The 18525-nt window shown below is 40.1% G+C and overlaps 1 protein-coding gene across 1 annotated transcript; it reads right to left on the bottom strand.

The window, feature by feature from the left end:
- Positions 1-2073: 2073 nt before the first annotated feature.
- Positions 2074-4445, bottom strand: LOC120458837. The gene has a single exon (XM_039646660.2). The coding sequence runs from the start codon at positions 4369-4371 to the stop codon at positions 2341-2343; it is 2031 nt and encodes a 676-aa protein (XP_039502594.2). The 5' UTR covers positions 4372-4445; the 3' UTR covers positions 2074-2340.
- Positions 4446-18525: the final 14080 nt, after the last annotated feature.

Here is an 18525-nt window from a genome sequence, read left to right as displayed (position 1 = left end):
CTCCCCACCAGCAGCGCCTGGAAAATGGTCTGTTCTGTTCGTAAATCCATCAGTTTTATGCTTTTCCTTTCAGTTGAAATTTTATGTGTTGAAAGTTTGCCGCTCGTTTCCTGGTATTAATTTTTTTGTGTATTTTTTAATTTCTCTGCCATACTTCTTTTCACTCCTCAGTGCAGAAATTCATTTCAGTTTCGGGGTAAATTGGAATTGTGGCAGAAATCAATGTCTTATTAGATGTCTTGAGAAACTATAAATCAGTAAAATCTTGAATTCATGCTAATTGGATTTAGAGTACCGTTTAAAAATAACGAATTTTAGATTAAATCTAATTTCCAGAATTTCATAACTTTTATTCAACGCTGTCAGTTGGTAATTAATGCAGAGGACTTAGAGAAAATGGCCAACAGCTTAAGCCGTTTACATAATTTATTGACCGTGTTGCTGATGCTGTACCTTGGAACCCCTCAAAGTAAATAATAATCCTCCCAGAGGAGAATTCCGGGCAACTCGGGGGCAAACGGTTGGGGACTGGAAAATGTAGGTAAGCACGATACCTGGCGTTAATTGACAGTAATTTTATTAGGTAAATGAGGCCGCTACGAAAAATGTAAAGCGGATCCAGCGGCCGAAGCGCGCTTAACAAACTCGTAAATATTTTACAAATTATGCGATTTTAATGAGCTGGAAAAGTGCAAATCACTGACGGCTTTTCCCGCCTGCTGGGGAAATGAATATGGCGGCAATATATATCCGCCCGTACAATATACATATTTATTGAAATGCGGCAGCGGTTGAAATCAATTCAATGACGCAGAGTGTGGAGTGCATAATGGATGGAAACAATCAGAGAAGAAGTGGTAAGCCCACTCGACACTTTCCTCATCCAATTAAGATACCAACTGTGCCACAAATCAAAACACTACAACAGACCAAAATACCTCAACGAATGTCAGTTTGTGGCTTCAAAAGCCTAACCCTTTAAAATAATGCTTGTAGAGTTTTATGTCAGCTTCATTATTAACAATAGTTCGATGGATAAATCAGCCTGAAAAATGCATAAGCCTTCAAAGTATTCTGCACTTTCAATTCAAATGGCATTGGCTTAACCGCAATGGTGTCGAAATAGCCTCTGTTCGGAAAGGGGTTAATCCCGAAGCCTCTCAAAATGTTTGCCAACAAAGTTAGCGCCTGGGGGACAGAGATTGCCAATCCCAATTGTTGTCAGACATTTTCATGCGAGCTCATAACATTTTATGCAGAAAATAAATTTGCATGTTGCACTTTTGAATAATCGCACGCCGCTGACAAACAACTGGCTGCCAAAATCGTTCGCCTGGAAATGTGCTCCGCTCAATCTGCTGCCTTAACTCCTTGATCCCCCCCGGGGAAAATCCAGAGAAAGGAGTTTTCCTGGCCAGCCTCCAGTTGGCAAAAAGGAGCGACTTTTGGAAGAAAGGCTCTGTCACACAGCGGATAAATTAGGCTGGAAATTTGAATAATAATATTCTCAGGACTGAAGTAGTCGTATAACCTTATCACCAATGAGAGGTGTAGACTTAAATGCATTTTCATTTCAACTGCAAAATGTATTTAATCTGGTTGTGAATGTTTTTCACAGTGTAGAGGAGTTGGTTTAGGAGCAGTATCTTTTCGCCAGAAGCGGCCAAACCAGACACGTAAATTCAGGACAGACAACTACAGCGACAGCAACAACGAAAAGGACAACGATGAGGACAACTTCCTGGGATGAATGATACGAGTATTGAGCTGAGGCGGCAGCAGTCCCAAATGAAATGCCATTAATTTGGCAAATGAGTGCGGTTGCGTTGGTTGTTTGACTGACTGAATAACTGCCTGACTGACTAAATGACTGACTGACTGACTGACTAACTGACTGACTGACTGAATGAGTGGGCTAGTGACGGGAGTGGATACCGAAACCAAAGCCAGACACTCCAATTCACAGCAATTACCAACGAGTGTAGTCAAATTTGAAGTCAAGTCGAATCAACTGCGTCAAAAACAACGACAACTGGGGAAATCTTTAGTTGGTCAAATTTTATTTTGCTACAAAAGAATCGTTTGGGTGGGTGAGACACTTTTCAATTTTTTTTCATTGAGCTGATGAAGATTATGCAAATTTCTAGAATTTTTGTAAGCAATTTGGACGAAAAAGACAAAGAACTTGCAGGTAGAAGTATGTACTAAGTACTTCATGCTAAATTCAAACTATTTTTTTCTCTATTAATCGATACCATACCAAATCGATTTGATGTGCTATATCTTATCTTGCATAAATCACATGCCATCGGTAAAATATTCTTAATTTAATTCAAGTTTTTAAAGAGATTTTCTTCTCTCATTTATCTTTTGGGGGTTCTTCAAAATCTTTCGGAGGTTTTTAAGATTTCTTTGCAAATCCTCCAACACACATGTGAGTTTCTGTTCTATATCCCCAACAGCAGAGTCAGACTCATCGGAAGAGTACTCTTCTTCCGATGAAATGGATGGGGATGCAGTTTTCAAATTTCTGATCGAATACTTCAAGGATTCGATTTTAACGGTTTTCTGTTTATGAAGACCACCAAATGTCGACCGCAGTTTGAACTGTCTAGACCGGTAGAAAACTTGAGCCAAACGTTTTCCGAGAAGTTTCCCATTGGAGTTCTTACAGAGACTCCAGTTCTTAGGATCGATTTTCTCCAAATCAATTTCTGTATTCTGCAATAGTTCGTCTGTCATTCGAATATTTGCAGAATTACAAATATTTGTAATTTGTAATCCGAAAGAAATCGGATTGTCAGGTTTTAGCACCGCCTGGAATAAATCTTCCGAATAATTCAAACTGTTATTCGTTGGAGAAGAAAGTTTTCTGGGGGAAAAGCATCTGTCTGTCGTACAGCCCTCCTGTGAGTTTAAGGACCATTCATCTGCCGACGAAGAATAATACAATTCTGGGCCAAGAGAAAGTTCTTCTTCATCTGAGAATTTTTCGAAGTCGGAACTTAAATCATCTGCCGCTATAGTTTGCTTATCCATTTCAGCTTTATAAATATCATGTTTTAAAGTGGATTGTTCTCCGAGGTCTTTTTCTTTTGCACTTAAGGTTTCCAGATTAGAGGACATGAGCACATCATCATCCAAAGGTAAACTTTGCGTAATCAGAACAGTGCCAGAATCCTCTATTATCTGTGTGGTAATTGACTCTGGACTTCGAAGTAGATCTGGTTCGTTGCCTGGTTTCCCATCTGCTACGTCGATTTTACTATTCCACGATTTACTGGGGTCCTCAACATCTGAAGGTAATCCTTGCGTGGCAAGGACAATGTCAGGCTTGTCTATTGACGGTAAGGTTTTTTGTTTTTGATTTTCCGAATTCAGAAGCCTAACTGGTTGGGAATTCTCTTGCGTATTTTGTAAGTCTCTTTTAGATTTCAAGTTATTAGGATTTTTGATGAATCGCGAATATAAGATTCTGTATTTCTTATGAAAAACCTTGCTGGAAACTTCTGCATTTTCTCTAATTAGGTTTCTCGAAATTGTATTTAATGTTGAATTTATATGTGCAGTCCTTCTATTGACGGCCTCTAGCATGTCATAGAACGAGTGTGCCATTCGAAAATAGTGGCGATTTCTTAGATGTGACCACTTTAGGTTTGCCGTAGAGTTCATCGAGCCCAACAAATCCCTTCGACGAAACCGCAATAAGAAAGATTCTCTTTGATGATCATTAGATTTGAATACCGAGTTACTTCTGGGTGTTGTTGAATACTTATAACTTCCACATTCACACCTCTGGTAGTTTTCAAAATTTTTTACTGGTTCTTTTGAAGGTGGACTGCTTGCAGATGAAACTAATCTAGGATTTATGGAATGTAAATAATTCCTACATCTTGATCCATTTCTGTTTTTTTCGGTATCCCCGAAACATTCAGGCATTGATTGGGGTTCTACACTTGTCTTCATTACATTTATCTCACTATCCTGAGCATCTTGTGTGATTTCGCCCCTTAACAGTTGATAGTTAAGATCATAGAATGCCTTGAACCATCGGGCAAACTCCAAATTCTCGCTATTACCACCAGAGACCAGTCGCTGAATGGGGATTTGCTTCTCAACGCCCTGTTTGAAGAGGCTCTTTTGCAGCAGTCTCATATTATGCACAAATTCATAATGGGTTCTCGGTTTCTTGAAGACCTTATTCAATCTAATAGCCGACGGCTGCAGCTTGTGAAGCATTTGACAGTATTCCACGCCGGTTCGCAGGTCCTCTAAACACGTGAAACTGGTGCCGAGAAGGCTGTTTATCCAAGCAAGGATTATACGACGCGACGCAGCTTTGCCATGCTTAGTCTGGTATACGTTTTGCATTACATAAAATTACGAAAGTGAAAATTCTTTTTGTAAACTAGACGTGTTTGTGTCACTCACTTGGTTAAACTAAAAAATATTCCCATATAAAGCTTGACTCTGATCGAGAGTAAATATGTAATTTGTGTCGAAATTTTGAGTTTTTTCGAGTAAAGATGCGTTAATGTATGTAATAATTTCATGATTGATAAGTTAAAGCTTAAAATCTCTTAGGAAAAACATACCTCTTCTATGGATTCCTATTGCGAATTATATTACTTAACTTTCCCTTACCAACATCCTTCTTAAGGCACTACTCCCACCAACGTTTTGGATCTGATTAGTGCCGGCACCAAATTGGTTGTTCCTGTGTCATCTGGCCATATTTCAAGCCACTTCACTTCATGCGGGGTCATCTATCAAGCAAGTGCTGCAAGTGCTATATAATATTTCTGTCATTATGCTTAATTATCTGGTTCCTGTGCAATGCGTCAACGTTGACCTGACCGCTGACACGACCCCGCCCACCGGCCTTTGCCGCCCTTCGTCCTTGCGTGCTAGATGTCCGGTTCTCTATGCAATGTGAAATTAGTTGGGGCAGGTCCCTTCAGTCTTTTCATATAAGATTGAGGTTGAGCACCGAGGTTGGGGCACATTACATCGCGTGTTGTAAGCAGGCGGGTCATAAATGAAATCTGCTGCCACTTTGTCGCCCATTGTTTAATAATGAAATTAAATCGTTGTGGCCGACAAACTGTACGCTTTAAAAAATGCTGCAGTATTTTAAATTAAATATAAAATGTAATCAGCTTTTATATATTCACACATGCTATCCGATGTTTTGTATTTAGTTCTTTAGTGCATTTCACTTTAAAATGATTGAAACAAAGAGTTTTGCGTAGTGTACTTGGTGCCCGGAGGGTTAGGAACTAAACCCCAATCCGAAGGGAAGCTAACCCCACCCGCTTCTCACTTGTCAGCGCTCTTGTTGACGCTTGACAAATGGGTTTGGGTGGGGATTTGGCCCCTTATTTCTTCTTTTGATTTACTGCCACATTTTGTATACACATATATTTTTTTCCTTTTGTTTGCCCAGCAGCGCGAACGAACTTCGACTAATTCAAAGCGAAATGGATGTAAAAAGTGAAATGTGTTGAGGTTGGCTAAGTGAAATGTCAGGCAATTGTTCAACGTCCAACCGAAAACCTCAAACGGTTCCCAAATTGCATGCGATGGACGAGTTATTACCACTGGTTATTTTCTGATACCTTCTACCTGTAGTGCAATACTCGAATAGGTACCCATTTGAGGTATAGCTTATTTTGCTTTTTTAGTGTAAGCACTGACGCTGATTTTTTACGTAAATTATAGTTATTCAAATATCATTCAAATGTGTTTTTTTAATTATAAAAGTTTCGGTCTGTAATATATGAATCCACATAAAAACTTTTTTCTTTTCCGTACACTACATGTGTAACCTTTAAAGGGTATATGCGTGCATTTCTCAGTTTGTTTTTCTTGCGTGTTAACTTTTGTGTTGTATTTTTTTGCGGTTCCTCGCTTTTTCGTTATATTTTTTGTTTGCAGTATTTTCACTGATAATTTGCACGCTTGTTGATTTGGCAGCTAATTACATAGTTGCTGCACTTTACGTTTTTTACATTCAACAATTTTATAATTTTACGAGTTATTTGTGTTTAATTTAATGTGCAATTTGTTGACCGGCAAATGGCCCTCGGGGCCCTCAATGAGTTCACATGAACACGGGGTGGGAACGGAAATGTGGAAAATGTGAAGGAAAACTCGGTGAAAATTGGGGAAAGCGGTCCCAAGTGGGAGGGAAAAGGAAGAATTAAGCCAAAGGGCAACAGTTATTGGCCGCTGGCTGTTGTGTCAAGTGCTTAAAGTGCCCGAAACAGTTGCGCTGCGACATAAAATAACAATTACGCAATTAATTGCAGCATTTCAATAATATTTAATGATGCGTAAACAAAATTAAATGACAGCGGTACAAAGCCGGGTTCAACATGGCAAAATAATTGCAAATGACAAAAGTGGAAAACAAATTTCACATATATTCACATATTACTATACTTAATATATTTCATAGATAGGCGTACGTGCGTATTACTTTGTATACACACTTATTTAAATGGTGCGCCCAATTTATGTATTTGGCTTATTATATCATATACGCGAAATTATGTGAAATATATTTCATTCATGCGTAGATTGAGCTGGATTTATACTAATTTATACATATTTTAATATATGACACATATGATTAAAATCGAATAATCTATCAACTCGTATGCAAAATTGAAAGTAGGACTATTTCGGGTGCAGGCTGTTGGAAACTAGAAGAAATTTCCTTGTCGTCGTGGCCACACCTCCACTCCTGCTAGTGGTGGTCACATAAATCTCAGCCACTTAATAGACGACTGCATAATTTAACAGATAAACAAACAGGCGAGCGAAGCGACGAGTCGGCAGAATGCATGTGCCAATTGAATGGCAGGAAAATGCTTGGAAAAACGCCGGCAAGAATGGGTGAAGTACGATACGAAGTCGGGGGAAAGGAGAAACTCTTTCGGTGGAGAGCCGAAAGCAAAAGCTAATTGCCAAATACTAAATTACCCATTCAGCAGTAAAAACATTTCGAGCTCCAAGCTCATGCGGCCCGTTGAAAGCCCTGAAAATGTGGTGTAAAACGTGGCTGGAAAGGAAACAAGTCGGCCAGTGGGCAAATATATTTCGAATTTGCTGTCAATGCGAAAAAAACACTTCTCACAAATACACACATACTTCTTATGCACCGTTAAGAAAATTGTGAAAAAGAGTCCTAATTAAATTGAATTAATTAATTTGTTCATCTTTTTTAGCTTTATGTGTTAATGTACATTTATTATTGGCTTTGAAATTTAATTTTAATCTTTCTATCAATTTAAAGTTGATCGCCCTAATATTTCCCAGTGTACATACATACATAAAGAGTAAGTCCTGTCGAACGAGCTGGGCGTGGTATTTGGAGTGGTTTGGGTTCGGATTTGCTGATATGGAGTAAATGGCAGTAACTGCGGAAAGTAGCCAAAAGAAATGGCCGAAAGGGGGGAATTCGGAGTACGGGCATGGGATTTGGCCAAGTGTTGAGCGCGTCCATGGTTGACCAAGCGAATGCGCTGCTTGGGCCAAGAAATTAGCCGTAGATTTCGACTCGAGTGGCTCGAAGGAATGGGCGAATATGTGCTCATTGATATCGATGTTTTATGACTTTTTTATGCCCACTAGCTGGGGCATAAAAAGCTGTCACCATCGGAATGATGTGGGTTTGGTATTTGCCGAGGATTGAATATAAATATATATTCGGTTATCATTAATAGTACACATAAAATACATGTGTATATAATGGGCCATCAAAGTATTTGATTGCCGCTGATATACGTTAACATTATTTTCGACTAATTATTTGCTCAGCACATTCTTCTTTATCGATTTCCCAAAAAATAGCAGCCAGCTCAACCAATTTTAAAAACAGATATTAAAGTGTATGCAATTTTTTGTAAGATCTGTTTTGAGAGCTTATAATATCTTTTTCAGTTGGCTTTCCTCGTTTCGCTCTGCATTTGAACTTTGGCCAAGTGGCGCAGCTGAATGGCCACTGGAAAGACTCAAAAGGGTATTTCTGAAGGGATAATCGCTCGTTCGATGGTCGTATAAGTAAGTGCATACTTACATGGAAAAGTAGTTCAAAGTGTAGTTTCCAAATGTAAAATTATAAGCAATGGCTATGCTATTTCGGTCATATCCGCTTCCTACCGCCCGCCGACCCCATCGCCTAATGTGCTTCTGGGCTCCTTTGGGTCACGAGCCCACCATACCCCACCACACCCCACCTCACCCCGCTCCTGTGCAATCATCGACCCCTTTTGCACTCGGCTCGTCGCTTCCGTTTGTCAACGAGTTCCGGAAATGATGATAAAAAATGGCTGCTGCAGCTGCAGCTGCTGTTCAGCACTCTCTATCTTTCCCCTCCCACTCTATGTGTGTTTATGACATGTGTGTGTGTGTGTGGGTGAGTGTGTTTGTGTGTGTATGTGTGTGCAGATAGAAAAATATTTGGTCTCCCTTCTGATCATGACAGCCATTAAACTGATTGCACTTCTTTTGAAACTTGATAACGTTGCTAGACATTCGAAGACATATTGTTGACAATTAAAAGGAATAAATTCTTTGCATTTTGCATTTTAAGTTAATTGACATATTGCCATGGCCTTTCAAATCAAAGTGATAAAGATAGCAGTTGAGAAAGAAAAACTCTTCCTGTTTTTGAACGTAGCTTAAAAAATGCTTCTAAGCTGCCATCTTAAGAGGCTCGAAATTTCGGAAAGTTTTTGGATTTTTCTACGTGTTCGTGTAAGTTTGACTTAGTAGCTGTGCTCGAAACGCCAGCTGAGGCAGCAGCTAAAATTTCATTGCACTCGACTGCTGTGACTACTTAGCACAAGTGAGCCCCCGAAGGCATCTGGAATTTGTGGGGCATAGGGGTTTGGGGGGATTGTGGACCTGGCTTAAACTTGAACAGGGTTTTTTTTTTATTTCTCTTTTTGCCATTGAGGAGAATCGGTAGAAAGTCAGGGGGGAAAGCAGGCCAAGACAGCTGCTCATTTCCGCACGCTCAGCGACGATGACTTGGCAATGGAAAGCCGGCGAGAGGGGGTTGCATAATAAGCAACTAAGAAAGCTTAGAACTGTGGCCATGTCCTGCTCTTACAGCATGAACTCACCGGCTTTTCACACATGGGGTGAAAGATATAGTTGCGGTATCAGGAAATAATGAAATTTAAGATGAAATAAATCTCTTTCAAATGGTAACTGCCTTTTCAATCAAATTTAAATTTCGCTCTCCTGGCAAAGAATTAATTAATTATTTTTAAGCACCAACATAGCTAAAATTTTACATTTATCATAATTGTTTTGCTTCCCGCTGCTGTGAGAATGCTTTTGGTTTTATTTTTGCTTTTTTTCCCCGTGACAGGCACTTTCGGATGCATTCCTCCGCCTTCAGATCTCGCATCCTCGACTGCCACAATAAATGTAAAGTGCTGCCAAGTGTCGGCTGAGTCCGCAACACCCCCTTTCTAAGCCCCTGGTCCACCCACACATGCATAGATTATTACCTGCCACTTGCCACTTGGCACCTCTTCTTTTTTTTCTACAACTTTGAAGGAGTTTTCTTCGACTTTTTTCTCTCGCCTTTCGACCAAAAAGCTGCCAACACATGTTGGAAAGTTTTCGCTTCGTTTTGCCATTTTTTGTGTTTGTGTGTGCGACATGAAAATGCTTTGAATCCATTCAGCAGGCGGCAGACAGCAGACAGGAAAGAGCAGAAAAACCAGGGGAATGGGTTCGGAAAATTAAATTTGGCAGCTGCTGCCAAACTCTGACTAATTGACATGTTGCATGCTGCAACTCCAAGTGAAAAGTAGTGAAAAGGTGTTGACTGCCGAGTCCCGTGAATGTATTTAAACATTTCTTAGCATTTCAATTTGAAATCTCTTTGGCAACCGCAGACACAAAACAAGTAGGCAAAAGGGGAGGGCGTGGTGCAGAGATTTAACTTTGAATGCCATGTTAATTACAAAACACTAGGCAACTGAACTCGGCTTGAGGGTTTAGCTGGGCACTGTAAAAAATGGGTAGTACAAATATTTTTAAGTACCACTTTGCCACACAAGTAGGTGCGAGTTGAAAGTTTTATATAAATTAAATTGTATTCGTACTATGAACATAAGCTGGAAACCTTGCTAATATTGTTTCTTCAAGTAAACCAGCCTAAATATTATTTTTCGCTCAGTGCACACCAGTTAAGTGTTCCAGCTGCAGTACAAATGGGTAGAGGCCTTAAGCTTTTGCATTAGTCCACCACTAAGCGGAAACACAAGGCATTTGGCCACATATCCACAGACAGTTCTCACACATCCGAGATCCCAAAAATTGCGAGTATGGGCTTCCAAAACATGCCCGACAACATTGGTTTCAATTGAAGTAGCTTTCGAGTTAGAATGAGGATAAGTGTAGAGGCCGAAATGTTTACTTACCAAATATTCTTTGGTATACCCACAGCACTCAATCTTAAATAAGAGTTATTTAAAATGCTTGTGAGCTTGCAGTCTTGGAAAAAATGTAATCCAGTGATTTTTGTAGGGTTTTTCAGTTAACTATGACTTTAATTAAATGTATTAAACACAGAAAGTTTATTGTATCTTTGGTAAAACGTTATAATATATCTTAATTTCTTGATTTGGAGTTTTTTTTTAACAACATTCAATTGGTATTCTTTTCTATTATCCTATATTTGCATATTCCATCCTCCTAGTTACTTAGACACTTCTCAGTCCCTCCTATCAATGGTAATCCCTAGCTTCCCCAGTTGATTGCGTCGTTTAAAGGAGTGTTAACCACATTTTGATGGAGCAGGAACAGGAACATTATCGCAAACCAGCTGCGAAAGCCAAAGGCTCAACACCTGCAGGAGTCTTTAGCGGGCAATCCTTAAAGAGCCCCAGAAACTTTTGCAATGTCCTGCGGGTTATTTATGTCCACAGATTGACTTAATGACCTCCACTGAGGAAAAAGAAGGGTGATAGTGCAGGAATAATAAAGTAGTGGAGGGGGAGGGGAATGCGAAAAGGGAAAGACAAAGCGAGCGGTCAAGTCAAAAGGCGTTGAAGGCACTTTATGAGCCGGCAGTCTGGAGTCCTGGTCAGTTTCCATGGACTCTTGGACTCTGCAACTCTGGACAGCGGACTGTGGACAATCACTGAGCAAATCCCGGCCATTGAAATCAATAAAACTTAACGGCTTCGGACGTTGCAGGACGATGACTACGATTGATGTGCCATAAAAGTCGCAATTGAGTCGCACGCCCGCAGAGAACTTCAGCTTCGGTTGACCATCAGTGGTGAGGCGAGGAAAATCAAGGGAAAAGCTGGGGGAATGGCAACGATTCCGTAGACAGACAAGAATTGGCAACCGGAAACCGGGGAACCGGCCGGAAGTGCGTCATCATAAAATGCTTTCACAGCTCCTGACTTGCGCCAACTGCTTATTGTGGCGCATAATTTATCATTAAACTGCCTTAATAGTTCCGCTATATTGAAAAAATGTTTAAACAGAGAGAAAGAGGAGCCGCATCACATTTCACGGAGCATATGAAAGCCTGAAGAAGTAGTATTCTACTTATTTAATTTTAAAAGAGGAACATATTGCTGTTTTTTATTTGATACTTATATTTTAAATGGTTTTATATGTTTCAATCAGCTATGATTTTCCATTATATTGCTTCACTAGAATCTGTTTTATGTTGTGTGATTTCTGAGCAGGTGACAAGTCAATTTCTGGCGACTCCCTAGTTTGTTATTGTGGCAGTTCACAAAATTTATGAACTACACATCCGTTTTGCTGTTGATTTTCTGTTTACTCGGCTGCAATATCCGTTGTGGCCTAAACTCAGTAAACTTGTAAAGAACTGTTTTTTCAGTTGATCTCCGCACGTGTCCTAAATGTCAAACCAACCATCTTCAGACACCTGTATATTTCTATAAATATAATTCTTTAGAGCAAGGTGGTGAAAATTAGACATCCACATATAAAGGTTTTTGAGTTTCTGAGAAATATGAGTACAATTTAAAGAGGCTACCAATTTCAAATTGTTATTTGTAAACAAATTCTTGAGAAAAAGATCATCCTGAGTAGCCCGCAGGTATTTCGGTTAGTTGGTCAAATCACTGCTGGCCGAAAGTCACACAATCGCAAGGAAACCGAGACCAAGGCAACAATTTGGCCACAGACAACGGAAAGTAATATGAAACACCAGGCGGGACGGTTGAGACATAAGACAGCCCCAAGGACATTCACACCCACACATTGATAAGGAGGGAGCCGCTGCGTATGTGTGCGTACGTGTGCAGCCCATTTGATTGCTGAGATTTACGGCATAACAATTTATGGAATGACGAAATGATTTCCTGTTTTTTACGATTCCAACTGGGAGAAATGGGGCCCCCATCGCTCAGCACCCACGCATTTACAGTGTAAAGATTTCTTATTTGAAAGAATATCCCATTTATTTGTAATTGCTATGTCTTATTTCTATGGGTCCTAGTTACATGTCTCTGTCACAGCTAAAATTTCAATTGAACGTAGATGAATAACTGTAATCTCAACCTTTTTCTATGCGATAAGTGTAATTCCTCAAAACTAAGCATACCATGCTAAAATATATAAGCTAAAATATACGACAGATAATAACTATAATAAATTATAAAATTTTGACAACTTCGTGTTTAGCAAAATTTGCGGTTTTCTTTTAGTGCATGCACACGCCTATGCCAATCAATTTAAAGTCAGGAATTTCTTTTCCTCAGCTCTCTCGTTCGTTTCGGGACAGGGATTGGAATAAAATTAAAACGTCAGCGGCGTTTGGGAATCGGAATGTATTTCCTCTGTGTTAGCCTGTGTGTGAATGGCTGTATAATGATATACATGCCACGTATGCAATTCAGGGTCGTGCCAAGTCCACTATTTCCACCATTCCGCGCCGCCTTTGGCCACTCGGTTTCAATGGAGGGCAGGAAGTTCAATCGAATTTCAACGGAAATTGCCGACATTTCATGAGGTGTGAAATGATTTTATTACATCATTACGTGCAGGGAGAGGCATTGCTTTGAAATCTCCATCCCATTTCCCTTTAGGAACCCTTTATTTTTTTTTTTTTAGCTGTCCTAGTTCGCATCTTCTTGCATTTCCCACTTTTCGCCAAAAGGAAATCCCTGCTGCCGCTGTATAGCATACTTTCCAGCGCTGCGTTGCATGTCGACATTTAATTATGGCCACGTACTGTCCGCGGAGTGTTGCAAATGTTGCACGCAGCACACTAGTTCACGTACACACCCGCACACACACACACACACACGTTACCAATACATTCAGGACAAGGGCACGCACACAAGCAAGGGGTCAAGGGGGAAAGTACAGTAGGTACCGGTTGGGTTGCAACAACCAACTCTTTTAGAATATGATTATTTAAAAGATTTTTCTATAAATATTATAGATCTTCGCCAATCAAAACTAACTGAGTTTACAAGCACAACATTTGATGTTCATATTCTATGCCATTAATCGCCAACGACGTGCATCCTTCGCAGTTGAATAAATTTCAGTTTTATTTTATTTAATTAACAAGGTTTCACTTGCCTAGAATTTGCCATGCAGTATGGGAAAAAAATAGAACATTCAGAGCAGCGCAGGTCGTGTAAATACACGTGAAAATTCTTTATTCCATAGTGCAGGCGAATATTGACACACCAGCGAATATTGGAAATAGTGCAGAAAGTACTGAAATTGCATTTCATTCAATTCATTTTGCTGCTGTGTATTGTTTAGGGTCAACAAAGGTATTGGAAAAAAACCATATTTAGCTAAGGACAAATTGTGATTTCGGCAACTGTACCGCAAAGGGAGCCAGAGGTTTTCCATTTTCGCCACTCAATCAAGCAAATGAGGCACGAACTGTGGCAGTTCCCTGGCTAAAATTCATCAAACCTTCGTTCCGTAGCCCACATTATTCACACATTCGATCCAACAAGACTCTGGCATTATTTTTGGAGAGGCCAAAAGCTCGCCCAACCGCAGTCACTTTTGCAATTAGAGCGTAATTATTTAATAAACCAAATGTGTGTGCATGTGGTTTTCGTCGAGTGTTTGAGTGTTGGCCATTGAATGAATCGAACAGCAGCCATTTGGTCGAATGGTTTGAATGGAAAGTGGCGAAAGCACTTGGCAAATGTGACTGAATGCGTCTAAATGTGACTAAATGGCAAAGTATCCTGTCTCACGAAGCTCCGGAAATGGCTGTCAGTTCCATAGCACTTGTGTGCCTGTATTAGTAGGTTAGTCGTCGTCGTCCTTTACGTGTAATTATTTCGAAATGAGCTTTTTCCAAGCCGAGAACTGCATTACCAGATACATCTAATTCTGTTTATCACTAACCTCAATTCGTATTCAACCAAACTATTTGGATCATTTAAATTTGAAACCAAATGTAATAAAGTATGCTTGTTAAAACTGAGAATTCGCAATACTTAAAGCGTACTTTATATAGTTAATTATACCCGTTACTCGTAGAGTAAAAGGGTATACTAGATTCGTTGAAAAGTATGTAACAGCAAAGAAGGTTCGACCATATAAGTATATATTTTGATCAGGACAATAGCGAGTCGATATGACATGTCCGTCTGTCGTCTTCCGTCTGTCCGTCTGTCGTCTGTCCTCTGTCTGTCGTCCGTATGAACCTGTATTTAGAATACAAAGCTAGAAAGTTAGATTAAGATACAGACCAGAACATAGACGCAGGCAGTTTGTCGATTCATGTTCACGATCTAACGCCACAACGCCAAAACTGCCACGCCCACACTTTTGAAAAATGTTTTGATATCTTTCATTTTTAAATTGGTCTTGTAAATTTCTATCGATTTGCCAAAAAACTTTTGCCACGCCCACTCTAACGCCCACAAACCGCCAAAAGCTGCTACGCCCACACTTTTGAAAAATGTTTTGATATCTTTTCATTTTTGTATTGGTCTTGTAAATTTCTATCGATTTGCCAAAACACTTTTTGCCACGCCCCCTCTAACGCCCACAAACCGCCCAAAACTGCCACGCCCACACTTTTGAAAAATGTTATGATATTTTTTCATTTTTGTATTGGTCTTGTAAATTTCTATCGATTTGCCAAAAAACTTTTTTCCACGCCCCCTCTAACGCCCACAAACCGCCCAAAACTGCCACGCCCACACTTTTGAAAAATGTTTTGATATTTTTTCATTTTTGTATTATTCTTGTAAATTTCTATCGATTGGCCAAAAAACTTTTTGCCACGCCCACTCTAACGCCCACAAATCGCCAAAAGCTGCTACGCCACACTTTGAAAATGTTTGATATTTTTCATTTTGTATTGGTCTTGTAAATTTCTGTCGATTTGCCAAAAAACTTTTAAATTAAATGCTGAGTAACGGGTATCTAATAGTCGGGAAACTCGACTATAGCGTTCTTTCTTGTTTTGTTATTTAGTTCACAGCACTAAGATTGTGCATAAAATATGGGTATGTATGGTACAGAATAATTGCCTTGAAGGCTCGGAAATTTCCAGTTTCATTCATTAAGATTACAAATAAATATATTGAACATCTCGTTTCGACTGAAGAACATTATCCCTCTGCAGGATAATGCAATTTCGATTCCTCTTTCTCTGCACTTGAGCTCGGAAATGCATCCCCTGATTGGCATTCCATTATCTGCATCTCCTCGAGCATCTCCATTACAGTGGGATTCTTCATTATGCTGATTCCTGGTTCCTGAGTACGAGTGTTGCGTTTTGGGTAAATTGTTGAAGGTCGCAGGAGGCGTGTCGCACGGAGGGGGGCGGGGTTGTCCTGTGGGCTGGCAGCCAAGTCTCATGTGCATAATTCAAGTTGTTGCACATGCCACACATGCGGGACACTCGAGAGTCCTGGGCTACAAGTCCCGGGCTGCGAGTCCTGTGCTGCCAGGACGCCAAGTGTCCTTTGGCAGGCGCAAGATGAAAGCAAAAGGCGGCTGAAATTAAATTAAAATGAAATGCATGCAAAGTGCCACAGCGACAGAGGGAAAAAATACAAAAAATATGACAGCCGCTCCATGGCCTTCGTCCTTTTTTTATGCACTGAAGAAAACTAGAGTCATTTTTTCACCAGACCTTTAAAATTTCAATAGAAAATCAAATTCATTGGCTCAATGTGAATTTTGAATTCAGTGAAGTAATTTATTTACTCTTACAAAATAGTCACATTTTATTTGGTGCTGGAATTTTCCTCTGTATGGTCGAGGGTCCTGAGTGTGTACTTTAAGCTCGCAATTAAATTGCAGGACGAGTCGCACGGGGAATTACGAACGAGGAAGGAGCAGCTGAGGGGATGAAGTGAGGAAAATGCATATGCATTGCAATTAAGCAATCAATGGCATAATTATCGACACATGAGAGTCACTCGATTTATTAACACGCCCAGGGCAACAACGGCAACAATGTCGGCAATCGATTGCCAACTTGTTCAATTTAAATGCTCAATAAACAATGGCCACAAAAGACGGTTTGTGCCAAAAGTGCTATCAGGGGGTCACAGGTCGCAAGAAGCCCTTGCGTCCATTTTACAATCATTCAACAGCCGCCGGCCAGACAAAAACTGTCGCGACGTGAATGCGGCCAAAGAAGTGCTCGCCAAGTGGTAAAGAATTGGAGGAATGGGGAAAACTCGCCAGACACCCAGTGCAATGTCCTTTGGAGCAACTGGAAAGCCTTCAAATTAAGCGAATTTAAATGGAAAATTTAACTAGTTTCATTATAACGACGACTGTATGTATGGCAAAATGTAAATCTAATTTGCTGGATACATTCGCTTTAAGACTCGTCTAAAAGGATCACATCAAGGGATTTGTAATGAATCCTGAAATGCCACGGTCGGTTATACCGGCTAACTGGGGCATTAAAGAGCCCGAAGATTACATTAATGGCTCAAAAATATCTAGCCAGCTGCTGGAATTGAATTCCAGCTTAATGCACAAAGCCTTGATGGCTTGCTTCTTATCTGTGCTAATTACAAGAGAGCAGCAGCAACCAGGTCTTGACCCAAATGCTGAAGCAGCAGCGATTGATTTTCCAGTTTTAAGCAAGAGGGGGAAAAAGGGAAAAGGGAAAAGGGGTTTTCCCAAGAGCCATCCTGCAAAAGCCATAAATGATGACAATAAAAAGGAAAATATACCACGCAGCCACGCGCTGCAGCTTAGCTGGCAAAAATGCTGGAAGTTAGGGCTTTCAATTTGATGACAATTCCGCAGATGATTTGACGGTTGCCTCAGCATTTGGCATTTTTTAATATGATTCTGCTGGTATTTCAGTTACTGGGTGTATAAAAAACCAGAAGACGTCAGCTGAGCTCATTCTTTCTCGGTTTCCCCGCATTTCTTCCATTTTTTGATGTTGAACAATAACAGTTTCTGGTCCCGGCTTAAGTTTCAACCCCACTAGAAAGTGCATTCTTCAACCCTCTGCTTTTATTTCATATCACTCGTATTCTTAATCGCATAAATCGTCAAGTATGCGTAATAATCTAATCGTCGTAATTCCTTTTTGGCCGGAAAATCTCAGCAAGGAAATGCGAATATTTCTGGCGAAAAAGGGAGGGGGGTGGTGGCCTTAGCCTACTTATGACTTGCGGTCTGGGCCAGACTTGAATTACTAGCCCGTTTCGTATTTCGCATTTTGCAAAATTTTTAAATGCTTTTGATGACATTTTTATTTATACACAGTGTGTGTGTGTGCGTTTGTATATGTCGGCTTCTCCTTATTTATGTGCGGGATTTCTTTTCTCAGCTTCTCCCCGCTTAAGAGCCTTAAGTGCCATCTGGGGAAATCATTGCGAGAACATGTCCGAGGTTGGTTTAAATGGAAAATGGCTCTCTGGGAAATTCCGGATAATACCTCGTGCCTTTACGGCGACATTCGGTGGGATAATGAGTACAGATAGAATCGTATAGTAATAAATGGATAGTATTAAATAAATAATAATAATAAATACGTAACTAAGCAGCCAATATATTTGTCTAAATAACGCGGCAGTTCATTCGCGTTTACCCACATTCCAAAAATGTCAATATTTACCTACCCATAAGCTAAGCCTATTTAAATGAATATTTATTTACAAATTTAAAGCATTTTCGCAGAAATTTACTGTGCATCCCTTTCTGTCGTGATGTTTCTACTGCTCTCATGGATTATGCATCCTTTGTTTTAACTGCACATGATTTCTTTGCCATGCTTTATAATTAATTGCAAAACGTTCGATTTGCAACGCTAATTGCAACTTTGTATCCATTGTGCCTGCAGGGGCGCGCCAAAGGGGGGTCGGTTTTGATGGGCGAAAGTTGGGCGTTGAAAAGTCTGGTGATGATTGGTTACATTTTCCGACTGATATTTTTGGTTGCTCAGTATCAAAGCGAATGAAATTTAGAGCACAAAATGTGGGAGGCCCTGCGGCCATTTTGGTGCTCATGCAAATAGACATTGCCATTGCACACTTTCAT

Source organism: Drosophila santomea, chromosome 2L (genome assembly GCF_016746245.2).
Source record: "Drosophila santomea strain STO CAGO 1482 chromosome 2L, Prin_Dsan_1.1, whole genome shotgun sequence".
Taxonomy (NCBI): domain Eukaryota; kingdom Metazoa; phylum Arthropoda; class Insecta; order Diptera; family Drosophilidae; genus Drosophila; species Drosophila santomea.
This window is presented reverse-complemented; position numbering and strand designations above follow the sequence as displayed.